Source organism: Morus notabilis, unplaced genomic scaffold, assembly GCF_000414095.1.
Source record: "Morus notabilis unplaced genomic scaffold, ASM41409v2 Scaffold156, whole genome shotgun sequence".
In the NCBI taxonomy this organism is placed as follows: domain Eukaryota; kingdom Viridiplantae; phylum Streptophyta; class Magnoliopsida; order Rosales; family Moraceae; genus Morus; species Morus notabilis.
In genome coordinates, this window is record NW_010361538.1 from 670,556 (window position 1) to 690,344 (window position 19,789).

The following is a 19,789-nucleotide window of genomic DNA, read 5'->3' on the forward strand; positions in this document are numbered from 1 at the left end:
GGGGTTTGGGCGCCGTGGGGGATATTGAAAGTTGTGCCCTGTTAAGCTTTCAATGAGGCCATTATAACTTTATTAAATCAATTACGGTTTGCTAATATACACAATTTTCATCCGCTCAACAATTTGCACGTGCAGTCTCAATGGCATTCCACACTTAAGATAGCAACATGCAGCATTATTCAAATTCAGATGTGCTGATCCCTCTTACCCAGTATAAATGGCTACACTCCAAAAGATATCACCATTCAATAATCTTGTCATTTCTAACGATACTTCTTGTTTTATTTGGGCAGTGATTTTCTGAATGATTTTTTTAAACCAATCACTCCTGAAGCCGATCGCTTGAAATCTTTGAAGAAACATAAACATGGTAGGAGAATAAAACAACTGGAAAAGTTTGAGCTGAAAATGAAGGAAGAGCGACAAAAGAGAATCCGAGAGAGACAGAAGGAGTTCTTTGGTGAGATAGAAGTTCACAAGTACGTAACTTTTCTCTTAGCCCCCTTTATTGCCATTTTATTTTTGGAAAGTAGTTGATTGAGGATGATATCTATTCAATTATTAACCAAAAAATAAATACAGGGAAAAACTGGACGATGTATTTAAGTTCAAGCGAGAACGCTGGAAGGTTTTCAATAAATATGTGAAGGAGTTCCATAAAAGGAGGGAACGCATTCATCGGGAAAAGATTGATAGAATCCAGCGTGAAAAGATTAATTTATTAAAGATCAATGATGTGGAGGGTTATTTGCGGATGGTGCAGGTTGTCTTACTGTTCCTTAATTGACATGATGAGATTGACATATTATTCTTGTTCTCTTGTTCTGACTCTTCTGTAAATGTTTTAGGATGCCAAATCAGATCGTGTAAAGCAACTTCTCAAAGAGACAGAGAAATATCTTCAAAAGCTAGGATCCAGGCTGCAGCAGGCAAAGTCTACGGCAACGCGGTTTGAAAATGATATGGGTGAGACAGGAACCGGAAGCTTTCCTGACAAGAATGAAACAGCTATTGAAAATGAAGATGAAAGTGATCAGGCAAAGGCAAGTTCCCTACTCTATGCTTCTTACGTTAAGTTTTTATTACAAGTATTACTCCATTAGTAAAAGACAATAAGACTATTACTTATTCTGTTATTTATTTATTTTATCTTCTTTGCAGCATTATCTGGAAAGCAATGAAAAGTACTATTTGATGGCTCATAGGTATTAACAATTTATTGTCTTCACTTGTTTCTTGTCACATTCTTGGTTGCCATTTTTTTGATTCACCGTCTTTTATCGCATTGCAATATTTTGGTAATAGTTGCTGAATCAGCCTGATATCTCCATTTTCTTTAATGCTTTTATAACTTATATCTTCTTTCTTAAAAATGGAATTTGTTGGGTTTTTATTTAGTTCTTTTTTTGTTAACAAAAATGAAAATCCTTCCTTTTTTGTTCGCTGCACAAAATGAATAAAGTTTTGTTTTTCCTCTTGAAGAATTCTTTTTTCATTTTTTGGAAGGGCATGTGATATTTCGTTTTGCCCTAATCCCTAATAGAAATTGAATTACATAACTTTGTTCAGTATCTTACAATCTTCATGGTTTTTGCAGTATAAAAGAGAGCATTGCAGAGCAGCCATCGTGCCTTCAGGGTGGAAAATTGAGAGAGTGAGTATATACCAACTACATTAATAGTGTGTGTGTGTGGGTGTGAAACGTGGTTGTGGAGCTTCCTGTTCATAGTGATTCAGCAATAATGTTACTTTGTATCTATTTTTATTTTCATTTTTTTTTAATTCCATGTAATTCGACCTTCTGGCATTCAGGTATCAAATGAATGGTCTGAGGTGGTTGGTTTCACTATACAATAACCATTTGAATGGCATTCTGGCTGATGAAATGGGCCTCGGTAAAACTGTTCAGGTATGGGTTGACTACAAAATAGGGACCGTCTTTTTTTTACTGCATTCTATTTCTAGTTTACGGGTTTGGATCTGACTATATTTGCTTGCAGGTTATTTCCTTGATCTGTTACCTGATGGAAACCAAAAACGATAGAGGACCTTTTCTAGTAGTTGTGCCATCTTCAGTTTTACCTGGGTGGGAGTCAGAGATAAACTTCTGGGCGCCCACTGTGCATAAGATCGTCTATTCTGGACCTCCAGAGGAGAGGCGTAAATTATTTAAGTAATGACCGAAACACCAGAGAGCTACTTATTCTTTTTTGTTTCCTTTTTATGTATTAACTTTGCTTTTCCTCTATATCACAGGGAAAGAATTGTGCATCAGAAATTTAATGTTCTTCTGACGACATATGAATATCTGATGAACAAGCATGACAGACCAAAGTTATGCAAGATTCACTGGCATTATATTATAATTGATGAGGGCCATCGTATCAAGAATGCTTCTTGCAAGCTAAATTCGGACTTGAAGCATTATCAGAGTTCTCACAGATTGTTGCTAACTGGAACTCCGCTCCAGGTTAGAGGCTCCCTTTCTTGTTCCTCTCTCTTTGTTATTTTCACTCCTATTCCTGCAATATTGTTCTGACCACTATGGTCATTGTTAATTGGCACTATAAGAAAAAGAAAAAAAAATTTTAATTATTCATATGAGCTTTATCCTTGTCTTCTCCACAAGAAGAAACAAGCATTTTTACTGAGACGGCAAATTTACAAGCGGACTATTCTTTTTTGATGTGGACTCGTTGATTTGACACACTGAGTAATTTTTACCCTTTTTATGCAGAACAATCTTGAGGAGTTATGGGCACTATTAAACTTTTTGTTGCCTAACATATTTAATTCATCTGAAGATTTTTCTCAGTGGTTCAACAAACCATTTGCGAGTAATGGTGATAATTCAGCGGATGAAGTAAGTGATGTTTTAAGAAATTGATGTTCTTTATTCATTCTTCTTCTTTTGTTTAACTTGGTTATTCTTTATTCATCCTTCTAATTATTCTTTATTCATTGGCTGATAATTACGAGAAAGGCCTTGCTTTCTGAGGAGGAAAATCTTTTGATCATAAATCGTCTTCACCAAGTGCTTCGACCATTTGTACTTCGGAGGCTGAAACACAAGGTACTAAAACGATAACTTTCCTTTTCAGCCGAATTATTTTCCACTTGAAAGTTTGTTTGTTTTTTATTTTTTATTTTTTTATTTTGTTTTTATTTGGCAATTCAGATTTTCTTGCTTTTTGGTAGCGTGCAATGCAGCTTTATGTGTTTAAATTCTTACCATGTGATTGTACCATCATAAAAAATAATTCATATTTTCTACACATCGCCATGATATATCCATACTTCACAGGCTTATGAATTAAAGTTATCGGGTTTTGAAATCAATCTCCTACATGATGCTTTTGAGTCAATTCTTTTTGTTAGGTGGAAAATCAACTACCTGAGAAGATTGAGAGACTTATAAGATGTGAGGCTTCTGCTTATCAGAAGCTTCTGATGAAGAGAGTGGAAGACAATCTTGGGTCCATTGGAAGTACAAAGGTATTCATCCTTTTTTAGTGACGTTTCTTCTCTTGAAAACTAAGGTACTCAGACTACACTATCTATTGGATTACAACTATTCTGTTCTCTGACCTTAGAGACATATTCCTCAGGTTCGGTCGGTTCACAACTCTGTTATGGAGCTTCGTAACATATGCAATCATCCCTATCTCAGCCAGCTTCATGCAGACGAGGCATGTTCTTTTTACTGTTTCATTTAACTGCTGCCCTAAACTTAAGGAGGGAAAAGGAGAAAAAAATTTCTTGATGCCTTGATGTTTATTCATAACCCAAACCCTAAGTTGTTTTATGAGATGTTTTCTGCATCTTTTTAATGTTGTTTTTCCTCTAAATATTATTGTTTCCTAATTGTTTGTTTTTAGGTTGATACGTTTATACCGAAACACTATCTTCCACCTATTATTAGACTTTGTGGGAAGCTTGAGATGTTAGATCGACTATTGCCAAAGCTAAAAGCAACGGATCACAGGGTATGTTCCTCCCTCCTTAAATGTCTTCCCATGTTTTATGCCATTTTTTGTTTTGTAACTATTAGTTTTGGATTTGACATGGACGTGCAGATGACTGGTAACTTGGGTTGTTTTTATAGGTTCTTTTCTTTTCCACAATGACTCGGCTACTTGATGTTATGGAGGAATATCTCAACTGGAAACAATATCGGTACCTACGGTTGGATGGGCATACATCTGGCAGTGATCGTGGTGCCCTTATTGAAAATTTCAACCAGCCTGATTCACCATTTTTCATATTTCTTTTGAGGTGATTACGATGTTGTGAACACACGGGTAGAAAATAGTGAACGGAAAACACTGCTTTATTTCTTATTCCCTTATTGTTTAGATTGAAATACAGCCGGCCATAAAAAGGCTATGAAAACAGAGTAGAAAAAGAAAGAATAAAGAAGAAAATCCTTTCCTAATACAATAGGCATAAACCTATCATATTCCTTTGACCTAAGAAATTACCATAAATAGGTCCTAATCAGTCTAGATTCGTCCACACTCTCCCTCAAGTTGGGCTGTATAAGTTGTACATGCCCAACTTGTCCACTAATTTTTCAAATAAGGGTCTAGACAATCCCTTGGTCAAAATATCGGCAGCTTGCTCTTTTGTAAGGACATATGACATAAGGACTGTTCCTTCTTCGATCTTTTCCTTGATAAAATGTCGATCCACTTCCACATGTTTAGTCCTGCCATGATGTACAAGATTATGCGAGATATTTATGGCTGCCTTGTTATCACAATAAACATGCAATGGAAGTGTAACTCCAACCTTAAGTTCATCTAACAACATTCTCAGCCATAAAACCTCACAAATTCCATGAGCCACAGATCTCAGTTATGCTTCGGCACTGCTCCTTGCGACAACGGATTGCTTCTTGCTTCTCCACGTTACGAGATTGCCCCAAACAAGAGTACAATACCTTGAAGTAGATCTCCTATCATCAGCAGCTGTGTATACTTCTACACCTCTTTCATCTCCCTTTTTGAAGAACAAGCCTCGTCCAGGTGTTCCTTTCAGATATCTTAGGATGCGAAACACCGCTTCCAAATGTTCTTCAGTGGGTGCATGCATGTATTGGCTAACTTGACTAACAACGAAAGCTATGTCAAGTCTAGTATGTGACAATAGATTAGCCTCCCAACTAGACGTTGAAATCTACCTTTGTCTACAGGATCACTGTCTCTCATTCCTTTCTTGCAACTTGGCTCCACCGGAGTTTCTACAGGTTTGCAACCCATCATTTCTGTTTCTTTTAGAAGATCCAACACATACTTCCTTTGTGACACTGAGATCCCACATTTATTTTTGGCAATCTCCATTCCAAGAAAGTACCTGAGACTTCCCAAATCTTTGATCTCAAATTCTTTCACCAGTTTTCTCTTTAGTCTCTCCCCTTCTTCGAGATCATCTCCAGTCAATATAATATCATCAACATATACGATGAGAATGGTGGTCTTATCATTCTTGTGCTGATAGAACAACATGTGGTCTCCTCCGGCCTGCTTGTATCCTTGTTCTTTAACCACCTTAGTGAACTGATAAAACCAGGCTTGCAGTGATTGCTTTAGTCCATATAGGGACTTTTTTAGCTTGCAGACTCAATCACCCTTCTCCTCAAATCCCGGTGGCATCTCCATATAGACTTCTTCTTCCAAGTCCCCATTAAGGAAAGCATTTTTTACGTCAAGTTGTTGCAACGGCCAATTTAAATTAGCAGCAATGGATAACAGAACTAGAACTGTATTGATCTTGGCAACTGGAGCAAAAGTTTCTTGATAATCTATCTCATATGTCTGAGTATAGCCCTTAGCCACCAAACAAGTTTTGTATCTTTCAATAGACCCATCCACCTTGTATTTGACTGTGAAGACCCACTTACATCCAACCGGAGTCTTTTCTCTTGATCTTCTCACCACATCCCAAGTATGGTTCCTTTCGAGAGCTCTCATTTCTTCTAAAACAGCTTGCCTCCATTCGGACTTCTTCATAGTTTCTTGGATATCTCTTGGAATCTCCACACTGGCCAAGTTAGCTACAAAAGCTTTCATAGAGTTTGTCAGATGATCATATCCAATATAATGGGCCGTTGGATGTTTCGTACAGGATCTTACTCCTTTCCTCAATCCAACTAGAATCTCTAAGTCATTAAACTCCACTTCAAGACCTGTTGTTGGTTTTGATTCTTGGTGGCGAGGAACTTCCTGGTTTCTACATTTTTTTGGTTCTTCTTGCGACATAAGTTCGATAAAAAAATTGCAAGCCACTCTCTTTATGTTTATTATGTTCCTGCACTATAGATACTAGATTTTTTGGTTCATCAAGAGATTGATTTAGGATCTGATTTGAAGGGATGGATTGAGTAAGGACTGGTGGAGCTAATTTCGGGTTATATTTCAAGATCAATTTCAGGGCTATCTGGTGGGTTTATTTCAGAAATATTGGCTGGATTTTCCTCTTGATCTCCTGGTTTTTGAACATTTTCTGGCGGATTGGAAGGGATATGACTTTGGAATTCTAAAGAAGGGGCAAAATCCCAAAAGAATTCCCACACATTTGAATCATTTGAGGTTGAGATGGAAGTCGGTTTTGATTTTTCCCAAAAATTTTCTTCCCACACTCTCCCCTTGAAGGGAATTTTTGGTAAAAAAATGGTTGATTTTCAAAGAATGTCACATCTCTAAACACAATATTTTCTTTTCTCTACTGAATAACATCTACACCCTTTTTGAGTCGCCGAGTATCCTAAAAAAATGCACTTATGAGCCCTAGGATCCAATTTTCCCCAATGTGGATCAAGATTGTGAACAAAGGCAACACAACCAAACACTTTTAGCTCTAACAAAGATGGAAACCGTGACTGTGGGTATGACTTGTATAGGCAATCTATTGGGGTTTGAAATTTTAAGACGCGAGAAGGTACCCTATTAATCAGATAGGTAGCGGTCAAAATTGCATCCCCCTAAAAAATCTTTGGTAAGTTGGCTATCAACAACAAGGAACGGGCCACTTCTAAAATGTGACGTTTTTTCCTCTCAGGTACCCTATTTTGTTGAGGTGTGCTAACACAGGAACTTTGATGAATTATTCCACTAGTAGTGACAAATTCCCCCATAGTGTTTTTGAAAAATTCAGTCCCATTATCTGTTCTTAAGAATTTAATGTTCCCATCTTATTGTGTTTTAACCATGGAATGGAATTGTTTGAAAATACCCTCGGCCCTCAGATTTTTCTTTTAGAAGATAAACCCAACAAACACGTGTATGATCATTAGTAAAGGTAATGAATCATTTTTTATTGGTAACGCTTGAGATGCGGGAAGGTCCCCAAATATCGCTATGAATAAGAACAAACAGTTTAGATGCACAATATGATAATGGGGGAAAGGAGACACAAGTATGTTTAGCTAATTGGCAAATCTCACATTGAAATTTATCATTATTTTCAAACAAGGATGGAAACAAGAATTTCATATAAGGGAAACTAGGATGTCCTAACCTATAGTGCAATAACATAATTTTTTGAATTCTTGAAAGAGAGATGCTTGCAACCATTTGAGCTTGCCCATTGACACTTGAAAGTAGTATAGACCATTTCGTTCTTTAGCACTGCCAATCCTCTTCCCCGATGATCGGTCCTAAAAAATACAAGTAGATGGAGAAAAGGTCACTTCACAATCCAGATCTTTTGTTAACTTATTGACAAAAGATTGAAATTAAAATTAGGCACATGAAGAACTTCTTTTAGGACAACATTATCTTCGATTTTTACAGCCCCAGTACTAGCCACAACTGAAGAAGTACCGTCTGCAATCTGCACCTTGTGATTTTCAGGACTAGGAACATATGATGTGAATAATTTTGCACACCCAGTCATATGATCCGTTGCTCCAAAACCAATAATCCATGGTTCTCCTTTCTCGGTCAGTCCACAAAAAAACAGTTGAAGCTTTACCTTTCTGAGTCATAAGGGACATCGAAGAGGATTGCGCTATCATTTGTTTCAATTGTTCCATTTGTCCTTGGTAAAGGCTGTGGTTCCCATGATTGGTTCAGTTTCCTCTTGTTTCTCCATTGATGCCTGAAACCCTTTTCCTTCACGTCCACGAGTTCGATTAGAAGTCCAATTGGCTGGTTTCCCATGTAACTTCCAGCAATTCTCCCTGGCGTGATAGGGCTTTTTACAATGATCACACCATTTTTTGTTTGGTTTCCCTTCTCCCTGACTTTCTTGTCCACAGACAACTAGAGTAGAATTTTCCACATTTGACGTGGTGGTTTCTAACATGACTCTCCTCCTTGACTCTTCTCTACGAACTTCAGCAAAGATTTCCTCGATTTGAGGAAGTGGTCTCATCCCTAGTAGGTGACCACGAACTTCATCCAAATCCTTATTCAGTCCGGCCAGGAAGTCATACACACGATCATGTTCCACCAACTTTCTATACAAAACTGAGTCTTCAGAGTCTTTCCAAGAGGGAGAAGTGAACATGTCCAATTCCTGCCACAGTCTTGTGGCCTCATGATAATATTCCGTCACATCGCTCTCCCCCTGTCTTAGGGTTCGGATCTTGTTCCTCAATTTAAACATATGTGAGGTATTTTCCAAGTCCAAGTAGGCCATTGTGACTGCATCCCAAATCTTTTTAGCCGTGGGAAAGAGGATGTATGTGTCAGCAATATTATCTTCCATAGAATGGATTAACCAAGCCATCACCATTGAATTTTGCGCCTCCCAATTTGCATAAGAGGGATCCTTCGGATTTGGTTTTGGAATTGAGCCATCTAAATATCCCAGCCTTCCCTTTCCTTGAATCACCATTAGGACTGAACGGGACCACTTGAGAAAATTCTTCCCATTCACCTCCACTTGCTCCAGTCAAAGCCGTTCTATACATTGTTTTCTTCAACCGGTGGCTCTGATACCATGTGAACACACACGGGTAGAAAACAGTGAACGGAAAACACTGCTTTATTTCTTATTCCCTTATTGTTTAGAATGAAATACAGCCGGCCATAGAAAGGCTCTGAAAACAGAGTAGAAAAGGAAAGAATAAAGAAGAATAATCATTTCCTAATACAATAGGCATAAACCTAGCATATTCCTTTGACCTAAGAAATTACCATAAATAGGTCCTGATCAGTCTAGATTCGTCCACAGATGTCTAATGAGGATGCATACCTTTTGCTGATTTTCTCCTTGCTGGGTAGTTGAGTAAGTGACTAGGCCTGTGGGACATAGCATATATTCCATTTGGGGAAGTGGTATATTGGAGGAAGGGCTAGAAGGGCATGTTATGCATGGCTGTACAGCATGCCCAGGAGCTCACATTTAGTGTATAGGCTTTGTGGGCTTATGGTCTGAATTACATATTGGATGATTGGTCATTTCAGTTACCCAAGTTCCTACAATCATGCTGCTTACATAATTTTTCTTCTGCATTTGTGCTATTTTCTCAGTTCACTTCCCTTGAACCACCTTTTGAACTTACTAATATATGCGGACATACTTGTTGGGAAGGTTATAGGGTTCTGACTTTTTTTTATGTCATTACAGTATTCGGGCTGGTGGTGTTGGAGTAAATCTTCAAGCTGCTGATACAGTGATCATATTTGACACCGACTGGAACCCACAGGTAATAATATATAAATTTATAGTTTTCTTTAATTCTTTTTTATTTGGAACCGTAGACTCTTCTACGGAAGATGGTTTAGTTTTCTCATGGCCTGTATTCATTTTTCAGGTGGATTTGCAAGCACAGGCAAGGGCTCATAGAATTGGCCAAAAGAGGGAAGTTCTTGTTCTGCGGTTTGAGACAGTAAGCTATGATGCCTTATTGCTCTTCGTTTTGGACGTTTATCGAGCATTTAATAACTAGTATTTTCCTTTATTTTTGACTAGGGATTTGTATTCTGCCACTTAGGACGTGTATGAGTGATATTTGTATACTGACCTTTTATTGGTAACCGAGGGACTAGGCGAGGCATGTCTTGCCGAATTTTATATCTTTTAAACAAAATTTAGGAAAGTGGAATGCTCTTACTTTCTACGCATTTTAAGTTCTATGCTCATGTCATGTTTAACATATGCTTCTCACTTTCTCTTTGGTAGATTTGTCCTGTTGATCTCTTTGGTTTTTCTTTGTTTTTTCTTCTTCTTAATAATATAAGAAATAATTTTAACATGTTTTAACCGGTTTCCTTTTGCAATGTTTGTTGACAACTCTGATCTCCACTAATAATGACCCCGATAATATACTCAAAGCTGCACTAATAATGACCCTGACTATATACTCGAAGCTGCACGTGAGTTTTAATTGGTTGGTTTATTGTTATTTTCTTTTTGAGTTATTGAAACTTTATTATTGAGCTTCATCTGATTCATTTTTCCTTTTGATTGTGTGGATTACTAAGCTATCATTGGTAGTTGGGTAGATGTATAGATCTGAAACTAAATAAATCAGCTGAAAATAGCCTAAAATTTTATATAACAAATCATGGATGTGTCTTCTCTGTATTTGGTTCCATTTAGAAATGTAATACTGCGCTGAAACCTGTGGTTTCTAGATTATCATATATATTTTCTGTTGCACCAAGGTCCAAACTGTTGAAGAACAAGTCAGAGCTTCAGCTGAACATAAACTTGGAGTGGCTAACCAGAGTATTACTGCTGGTTTCTTTGATAATAATACAAGGTAAAATGTTGTCATCTTAGCTGAACTACATTTTGCCCCATAGTTTAAAGCAGGTCCCGGCGGTTTTTTGACGTTTGATTTATAACAGTGCTGAAGATCGAAGGGAATATCTGGAGTCCCTTCTGAGAGAGTGTAAGAAAGAGGAAGCTGCACCTGTATTAGATGATGATGCTCTGAATGATATCTTAGCCCGCAGGTAGATATTGTTTGGAATTTATTGTTTTGTCTATCTGCACTTCAGTTTGATTTGATTGGGCGCAGGAAAGCCATCATTTATGCTTTTCGGCAATTAGCATTTATTTCAGACGTGCAACGGTTCATTTTGGTTTTGTATAACTATTTGGCATATCTTGTGCAAAGTTGCTTGATTTCTTTCTTGAAGTTTTACTGCTATAAACTCATTTCATTTTCGTTTGGTACATGTTCTGTCTCGATCTCAAGCAACCATGAATTCTCTGTTCCTTTCAGTTTGTAAGAGATATGCGCGACATAAGCTGCTTGGGAATTTTCACAACTGGAAGATATTTTTAGTGAAACTGAGTCTGATTTATTTGTTTATTTATTCTTTAGAATGTAGATTATTTTATTGGTTGTGTATTTTGCCATAGCTTTCTACCTAGTGTTCTCTGGCGTAAGTATGTTTTTGTTGTTAGTATTGAAGCATTTTTGCATTGGGTTTGCTGGACATCTTACTTCTCTAGCACCCTCCCTAAACAAATATGAATTCCTTCATTTTGAAATTTATTTGATTAACTTTCATCGGCACTGTGCAGTGAGTCAGAGATTGATGTCTTTGAATCTGTTGACAAACAAAGGCGGGAAGCAGAGATGGTATGCACTTAAGCGCCTGTATCCAGGCTCTATATTTGATCCTGCACTTTGTGATTTTATCCGGTTAGTGCTTGTTGTCTGTGGGGACTGAAAACTCAATCATGCAGGAAACATGGAGAAAGCTGGTATGTGAACAGTGGACTGATAATTCTGAAACTTTACCTCCCATGCCTTCTCGTCTTGTTACAGACGACGACCTGAAGGAATTCTATGAAGCCATGAAGATATATGAAGTACCAAAATCTGCTGTGGTGTCAAATGTTGGGGTGAAGCGGAAGGGTCAGTATCTTGGGGGTCTCGATACTCAACACTATGGAAGGGGCAAAAGGTCAAGAGAGGTATGTATATGCATGATTCCTGTAGCCTGAACATTTACTTACTGATCTGTTTCTAAGCTCATTACTGTAACATCTTGCCTTGCAGATTATGATCTTTTATTATTATTGTAAATGTTGTTATTATTATTATTATTTTATTATTTTTTGAAGGTTATTATTATTATTATTATTATTATTATTCAAATGTATGATTCCTATGCCTGAACATGTACTCACTGACACTGTTGCCCCATGTTCTATACTTACTATTTTGTAGTCCAGCCCTGCATAACATCTTGTCTCATAGTCTATAGACTCCTTCCTTATTATTTTTTTAAAATGTCTCCTATAGGTTCGTTCCTATGAAGAACAGTGGACAGAAGAAGAGTTCGAAAAATTGTGTCAAGTTGACTCCCCTGAATCTCCTTCTAAACCAAAGGAAGAAATTACAGATGCGAAATTGCCAAAAGATGCCAGTCAGGCTGTAGTGGCTGCAGTCAAGACAGAAGAACTTCCAGCTTCACCTGTCGTGCACCCACCACCACCACCACCACCACCACCACCACCACCACCACCACCACCACCACCACCACCACCCCCCGCTGTGCAGCAACCAAATTTGCAGCAGAACAAAGACGTAACTCCACCAGCCAAGCGAGGTCGTGGCAGACCGAAAAGGGTAACAATAGATCAATCATCAAGTGCAGTGGCTCAAGCACCTTCTGGACCTGGCAAGGTGGATCCAGGTTTACCGAGAGGAGCAGTAGCTTCCTCTGAAAAAAATTCTCGTGCAGATTCTTTGCCAGGAGGTGTCAGTGGGACCACACATCATGTTAGTGCAGGGATGATTCTTAGCCCTCAACCGGTCACTCCCCTCTCTGTTACTCCTGGTTCTCAATCAAGTGCTGCTGGCTCCTCTGTGCCCGCTCAAGTACGGGGACCAGGTCGGAGAACCCAAAGTGGAACAGAAGCACCTAGACGACGGGGGAAAAAACAGGGGCCAGTAACACCTACTGTTACTGGTGCTTTAGTCTGTCCAGATCCAAAGCCAAATGAGTCTATACAGAATAAACCTGTGAATTTGTTAGGAAATCATGCTGTTGTCATGACTGGAACTGTGGCTTCTATTCCTACAGCCCAAGGTCCTGATTCTTTATCGGGAACTGTGGCTACTATTCCTACAGCCCAAGGTCCTGATTCTTTATCTGATTCTGCTACTTTACAAGGTACTGGTGGAACTGATCCTCGTCCTGCTGCAGGCGTTGTCTTAAATTCTCTGCCTGCCCCTCCACAAATTGTTGCCCCTGGTTCTGTATCTTCTCCATGCCCTTCTACTCCTGTGCAAACGAAAGGGCAAAGCCGGAAGACTCAGAGTGGTGGGTCTGGACCTCGGCGTAGGGGAAAGAAGCAAGCACTAATGTCCCCCCCTGTTCCTGTTGTGTCAGCTGGCGAGGATTTAAAACCCACTTTGGAATCACAGAATAAGACAGAGGGTTCATCACAGGGTAACAACATGAAGAGTAAGCAAGAAAATGCTCAGGAACCAACAAAGATAAGCCAGGGGCAAGTGGCTCAAGTATCTGAAGGTGTGGCAAGTCAAGATCTAAAATCAACCGAACAATCAGTTGACGTAGCTCGAGGAAACCAGACAGATGGCTCAGCAACCACGCATGATAGTGCAAGCACATCCCTAGGTAAGTAGTACCCATGTTTAAGTGTCGGTTATTTTCTGGAAACAAAATTAAGCAATAAAATTAATGGTTTCAATCTTATGTTGAGTTGGAATGATGTTATTTGGAGCTAATGTCTTTTTTTTTTTTGTTGCTTTGTTTTTGTTTCTTCCTGTTCTGTATTTTCTCTTAGCACTTTTTATTTTGAGGATTCCTCGTCCTTTTCCCTTCTTATTGATTCTTTTCTCAATGATTGTTTTTTTTTTAATTTAAAAATAATTCTTGCGCAGGCCCTGCCTTGGGAGAAAGTCAAAGTGCTGGTGTGTGCGTTGCTGCTTCTGCAGTAAAGGAGGCTTTGCTTGAAAATTGCTCATTTAAACCTGAAACGGGTAAACTTCCAGGAAATGAAGTTCTGGTTGCTCCAGCTGCAAATTTATTGGGTAACACGGTCCCTGAGGGCATTAAGAACCAACGTTTGGAGGATAAGTCTCTTCCAGCTACATCTACTTCGAATAGTGCTGCTTCAACTGCTTCTTTCCACAGTTTTAGTGCCACAGAAGGTATCATGAAGCATCTTGTTTCCACAAACATTGCTATCAGCCCTCAGTCTACCACTAGTTACGCTTCTGTTCCTCCAGCCTCACAACCTATCCCTCCTTGCCCGACTGAACCCATGCCACCTAAAAGGCAAGGTCGAAAGACTCCGAGTAGAGCAGAAGCACCCCGTCGCAGAGGAAGGAAACAGGCTGCGGCATTTTCTGCTGTATCTGATGGTTCAGTTAGTCAGGATTTAAAATTAAGTTCTCAGCCCCAGAATAGAACTACTGATAGTTTGGGTGGTAAATCTGGTGTCCTGAGAGGTAAGCACGGGACTGAAGCACAGGAACTAGCTAATGTTATGCAGGCTCAAACAAGTGAAGTCCATCTGACGACTGGTGTTCATGATACAAAAAGGAAGGATCAGTCCAGCCAAACTCTGCAAATGAAGCAGCTGCTAAACCCTCCAGTAATAGTTGATAGTGCTGCTGGATCCTCTGATAAAAACTCCGTTCTTGGCCGAATCCAGACAGCTGATGTAAATGATGTTGCCCGTGTGATGAAGGAGGTATTTTCAGGAACTCGCTTGTCGAGGACTAAAACTGCCGAGACTTCTGGGAAAGAAGGTAGGGTTGGCCCTAATGTTCCTTCAAGTAAGACTGGTTCAGAAGTGGCCAAAAATAAAACTTCGGAGGCAGCAGCTTCTGTATCTGACGTTCCAGTGAAGTATGACAATCAATCCGACACAAAAGCAGAGGGGATAAGTACTTCTGTTTCAAATGAGACCTCTGCGCATACAACTGATGTGGGAAAACCTGAAATCATGACCACTGCAGTCATTTCTGAAAAAGTGGCTGATTCAGCTGAACTTGCTCAACAAGATGCCATTAGGGTCGGTAGTACAAAAGCCTCTGGTGCTGCTTCCCTTGCTACTGAAGAAAAGTGTGAAAATCTTTCTCAGGTACAACCTCCTGCTGCGGATCTATCTTTGTCTGTGACAACTGGTAATGAGTTGAATTCATCTTTGGTATCTGCAACTGCCATGGAGCTTGTGGTGACTCCAACTGTTTCTGAAAAGAAAACTGAACCTTTGTCAAAAGAGTCTTCAAAATCTTCTCACCTTGATGTTAGTGGTAAAGAAGTACAGCCTCCATCAAAAGAGTCTACTAAACCTTCTGTTGATATTGGAATCCATGAGAATCCCATATGTACTGTTTCTCTAGATCATTCTGGCACCGTTAACTTGCAGGATGGCTGCTTTGACAAGTTTGATTTGCCGTCCATGGAAACTGAAGCTGTTAACTCTGATGAAACCATGGCTGCCGGCACAGAATGTTCATCAAAAGGTGATGGTCTTGGATCTGGTGATACTGCCTCCAAGTTTTCCAATTTGCATGATGCTTCTTCTAATAACAGAAGCTTAGAGCGTCAATGTGTTGATATCAGTAACAAAGGGGAAACCACCTCAGAGCCTGTGGACTCGGTTGCTGCTGAAAAATCTGGTCACACTGAGCTTATCTTAGAAGATCATGTCGGAATGCCACTCTCAGAGGATGGTCAAAGCATTGGTGGTGGTGTGGCTGAAGTTTGCAACATGCAAGTGGACCCTTCCGAGAGTGATAAGCCTGATATTTCTATTGTTGGTACAGTATCTGAAAAACTATTTAAAGATGACTCTAGTGTTGGTGGTACTTCATCAGAAAATTTGTTAGAGGAGACAATTTTGCCTTCTTCCTCGGCTACAGAAGAGAATTTTGATAACTCTCAGAAAATTCGAGTTGGCAGCTCTGGATCACTTGAGGAGCCAAAAGGTTCTGCTAAACATAGTGATCAACTGGATGTTTCCGCTAAACATAGTGATCAACTGGATGTTTCCGACGGTGGTTGTGTGTCAAAAAATGGATCAGATCACTTGCCTCCTTCTTCAGTGGATGGGGCAGAAAAGGTTGAGGGTTCATATGAGAAGGGGCCAATTCACAGTTCAGCACCTCTAGAGGCAACAAAGGGCTCTGAAGCGGAGATTGATGATTCCTCTACAGGTGGGAAGATTTCTACAACAACACCAGAACCTTCTTTGTTAGTGCCAGAAGATAAGATTGAAAATCCATCAGAGAAGGATCCAGGTTGCAGCTCAGTACTTGCAGAGGAACTAAAAGATTCTGAAGCACAGATAGGTGATCAGTTGGACTCCTCTTCAGCTGGGGAGATTTTGCCAGAACATACTCTACTGCGCTTATCTTCTTTAGAGTCGGAAGGAGAAAAGATTGATTGTCTATCTGAGAAGAGTCCACTTTGCAGCTCAGTTCCTGAAGAAACGAAAGATTCAGAAGCTAAAATGGATGTTCAGTTAAATTCATGTGAGGATGAAGGGGTTTTGCCCGGAAATATTTTAGAGCCTTCAGCTTCTTTGGATGCAGAAGGGGAAATGATTAAATGTCCTTCTGGGATGGATCCAGTTTGCGGCTCTGTTTCTATGGAGGAACAAAAAGATTCAGGAGCTGTAAAGGATGATCAATTGGATTCATACGATGGCTCTGGGGTTCTGCCTCAAAAGGATTCAGAGCCTCCATCCTCTTTAGAGACAGGAGAAAATATTGGCTTTCGATCTGAGAGGGATCCAGCTTGCAGCTCAGTTCCTCTTGAGGAACCAAAAGTTTCGGAAGCTGAAACGGCTGTTCAACTTGATTCACACGCTGATGGTGGGTGTTTGCCTGAAGAGATTGTGACAGGGCCTTCACCTTTTGTAAAGTCAAGTGATCAAAAGATTAAGGGTTCACCTGAGCAGGATCTAACTTGCAGCACAGTGCCGGAAGAAACAAAAGATTCTGAAGTTGAAAGGGATGCTCAACCTCTGAAGGATCCTGAAGATTCTGATGGAAAGATGGTTCAAACTGATTCGTCTCAGGATGACAGGATATTGCTAGAAAATGTTATGCCAGACGATACATGTCTTCCGGCCTCTTCAATAATAGAGGAAGAAAAGATAGAGGGCTCTAGTGAGAAGGGCGTGGACAACCTGTCTGTTGAACTTGAAGGGTCAAAAGAAGTTGAAAATGAGACGGAAAATAAAATGGAAACATTACAGGTTGGTGGAAATATTCCAGAAAAGATGGATTCAGAAACTCTGGGTCTACCTTCATCTTCTTTGGTGGTAGAGGAAGAAAAGACTGAGGTCTCTGCTTATAAAGAAAAGTTGAACGAATTAAGAGGTTCTGAAGCTGAGTTTGGTGATGTGGATCCATCCCTAACTGGTGGAGTTCCTGGAAAAAATTCACAACTCGTGAATAGACCTTTTTCTCCCTTGGCTACAGAGGAAGGAAACATTGGCTCACCTCCAAAGCTTGCAGTTGGGAGTTTAGTAGAAATGAAAGAATTAGAAGGTTCTAAAGAAGTTGCTGATCAAATGGACACAGATGAAGTTGCTGATCTAATGGACACAGATGAAGTTGCTGATCAACTGGATGCTTCTAAGATTGGTGATTTGGACCAAGAAAATACATCAGTAACTGTGGCACCTTCGTCTACCTTACAAGAAGAAGAAAATATCAAGGGCTCATCTGAGTTTATTCCAGTCAGCAGCTCAGCACCGGTGGATGAATCAAATACTAAAGATGCTGAAATGACTTACCAGATGGATGAACCTGAGGTTGCTGGCTCTTCATTGCCGGCAGAAGATACTGTATCAGAAAAAGTGGATCAGTCTTCTACGCAGGAAAATAAAGAAATTGAGGGCCCATCTGAGAAGAACCAAGCTAGCAGCCCTGTATCAGAAGAAGTGGACCAGCCCCCATCTACGCAGAAAAATGAAGAGATTGAGGGCCCATCCGAGAAGAACCAAGCTAGCAGCCCTGTATTGGAAAAAGTTGATCAGCCTTCATCAACACAGGAAAATGAAGAGATTGGAGGCTCATCCGAGAAGAACCAGTCTAGCAGCCCTGTATCAGAACAAGTGGATCAGCCTTCGTCTACACAGGAATTTGAAGAGACTGAGGGCTTGTCCGTGAAGAACCAAGCTAGCAGCCCTGTCCCACAGGAAAATGAAGAGATTGAGGGCCCATCTGAGGGCTTGTCCATGGAGAACCATGCTAGCAGCCCTGTCTCACAAGAAAATGAAGGGATTAAGTGCCCATCTGAGGGCTTGTCCATGGAGAACCATGCTAGCAGCCCTGTTTCACAAGAAAATGAAGGGATTAAGTGTCCATCCGAGAAGAAGCAAGCTAGCAGCCCTGTATCAGAAAAAGTGGACCAGCCTTCAGCTACGCAGGAAAATGAAGAGATCGAGGGCCCATCTGAGATTAACCAAGCTAGCAGCCCTGTCGCAGCGATGGAATTGGAGGGTTCTGAAGCTGGGGTCAATGATCAAACAGATGCATCCCAGGTTGGTGGGATTCTGCCAGAAATAAAATCGATGTTTACTAGGGTCTTTAAGGCTTTCCAAACGATGCATTCCAGTGGGGTTGTCAAAAAAAACTAAGGAACCGATACTTGAATAAAATTAAAGTTGGTCCTTGAATGCATGAGATGTCATATTCGTGAAAGCTAAAATGTTCAGAGATTAGAAATTGCCATTGCCATAGTATTGCTCGCCTTTTCAAAAAACCCTCTTAAACTAAGCCCATTCCAAGAATATCTTGTTAGATGCATGATATACGTATTATATGTATAGAGACAGATTTGTCTTCTTTCTTTAACAGAGATTTATGTATATATAATTATTATGCTAAAAGTCATAAACTTGAATTTACTTTCTTGTTCTTGTGACTTCTGTTTGATATTGTGTTCAAACTCAGGCTAGCATGGTGTTGCGAGAAAATGATATTCCAAGTAATATTGACCTGCCCACATCTTCTGTTGCGATCGAGGAGATGGAGGGAAAGATGTCCGAGGAGAAGGAGGATGTGTTGAGCAGCTCATCAGTATTAGAGGCATCACAAGGAAGTACATCTGAGTTGGCGAATCCGGTTGATGATTCTCGAGATTCTGGGATGGCATCGGATATTGTGCTCGAAAACATGGATCAGCCTCAACAGTCCCAAGCTACAGATGGCGATAATGAAATGACAGGAGCGCCTGAGAAATCAGAATCAGAAGTTAAAGCGGGAGTCGCTTCTCCTAGTTGTGATATGGTGCCCGAGAGTCCCAAGTTGATTAGTTGAATGTATTAGTTTGTTGTACAGCTACAGTAGGGATTATATTTTTGGAGCAACGGTTCTTCCATAACCCAGTTATAGAATCTATTAAATTAAGAATTGTTATTGCCCTGTATAAAATTCATAATATATTTTTACCCTCACCAGTTATATAATGAGAGATTATTTGTACCAGCACATTTTGATCAATGAGCTCAAATTTATTTAGATGAGAAGATTTTCTCATTCCATGGCAGGTTTTTTATTCTATTAATTGGTAAAATATAACATATAAGAGTGTTAATGAGTGAAAATGGAATGCCATGAATCGATGCAGGTTCATATGAGGATTTTTATCTTTTAACTCTAGAGAGAATTATATGGCGCTCCCTTTTAGTGATTAATATTCATGGCTAAAAAGGACTGGAAGTAATGGAATCTTAGAAAACGATTGGTTGAGATTATAATTATTTTTGATTTATGTGTATTTTTTATAAGAGAAAATACTGTAACGAATCATGAACCATGATTTAAATCATGGTATGAATTTTCTTACCAAATATCCTATTAAAGATTCTATTAAAGATTCTG

General features: G+C 39.6%; 1 protein-coding gene across 4 annotated transcripts in view; it reads left to right on the forward strand.

Moving 5' to 3' along the window:
• Nucleotides 1-19,407, forward strand: part of LOC21406322 (chromatin structure-remodeling complex protein SYD) — a 26,143-nt gene extending 6,736 nt beyond the window's left edge. For 2 of the 4 annotated variants that reach the window (XM_024166905.1, XM_024166908.1), the window contains 23 exons: nt 294-479; nt 583-763; nt 849-1,043; nt 1,162-1,205; nt 1,598-1,654; nt 1,813-1,909; nt 2,001-2,173; nt 2,257-2,470; nt 2,738-2,863; nt 2,984-3,073; nt 3,379-3,495; nt 3,609-3,689; nt 3,879-3,986; nt 4,106-4,275; nt 9,577-9,655; nt 9,764-9,838; nt 10,617-10,714; nt 10,803-10,910; nt 11,488-11,545; nt 11,653-11,883; nt 12,215-13,556; nt 13,823-18,447; nt 18,860-19,407. In XM_024166905.1, coding sequence (XP_024022673.1) covers nt 294-479; nt 583-763; nt 849-1,043; nt 1,162-1,205; nt 1,598-1,654; nt 1,813-1,909; nt 2,001-2,173; nt 2,257-2,470; nt 2,738-2,863; nt 2,984-3,073; nt 3,379-3,495; nt 3,609-3,689; nt 3,879-3,986; nt 4,106-4,275; nt 9,577-9,655; nt 9,764-9,838; nt 10,617-10,714; nt 10,803-10,910; nt 11,488-11,545; nt 11,653-11,883; nt 12,215-13,556; nt 13,823-18,447; nt 18,860-19,225 — 8,821 coding nt within the window. In that variant the 3' untranslated portion in view covers nt 19,226-19,407. The remainder of the gene's footprint in view (nt 1-293; nt 480-582; nt 764-848; nt 1,044-1,161; nt 1,206-1,597; nt 1,655-1,812; nt 1,910-2,000; nt 2,174-2,256; nt 2,471-2,737; nt 2,864-2,983; nt 3,074-3,378; nt 3,496-3,608; nt 3,690-3,878; nt 3,987-4,105; nt 4,276-9,576; nt 9,656-9,763; nt 9,839-10,616; nt 10,715-10,802; nt 10,911-11,487; nt 11,546-11,652; nt 11,884-12,214; nt 13,557-13,822; nt 18,448-18,859) is intronic. The other 2 variants (XM_024166906.1, XM_024166907.1) reach the window with 2 other exon arrangements.
• Nucleotides 19,408-19,789: the final 382 nt, after the last annotated feature.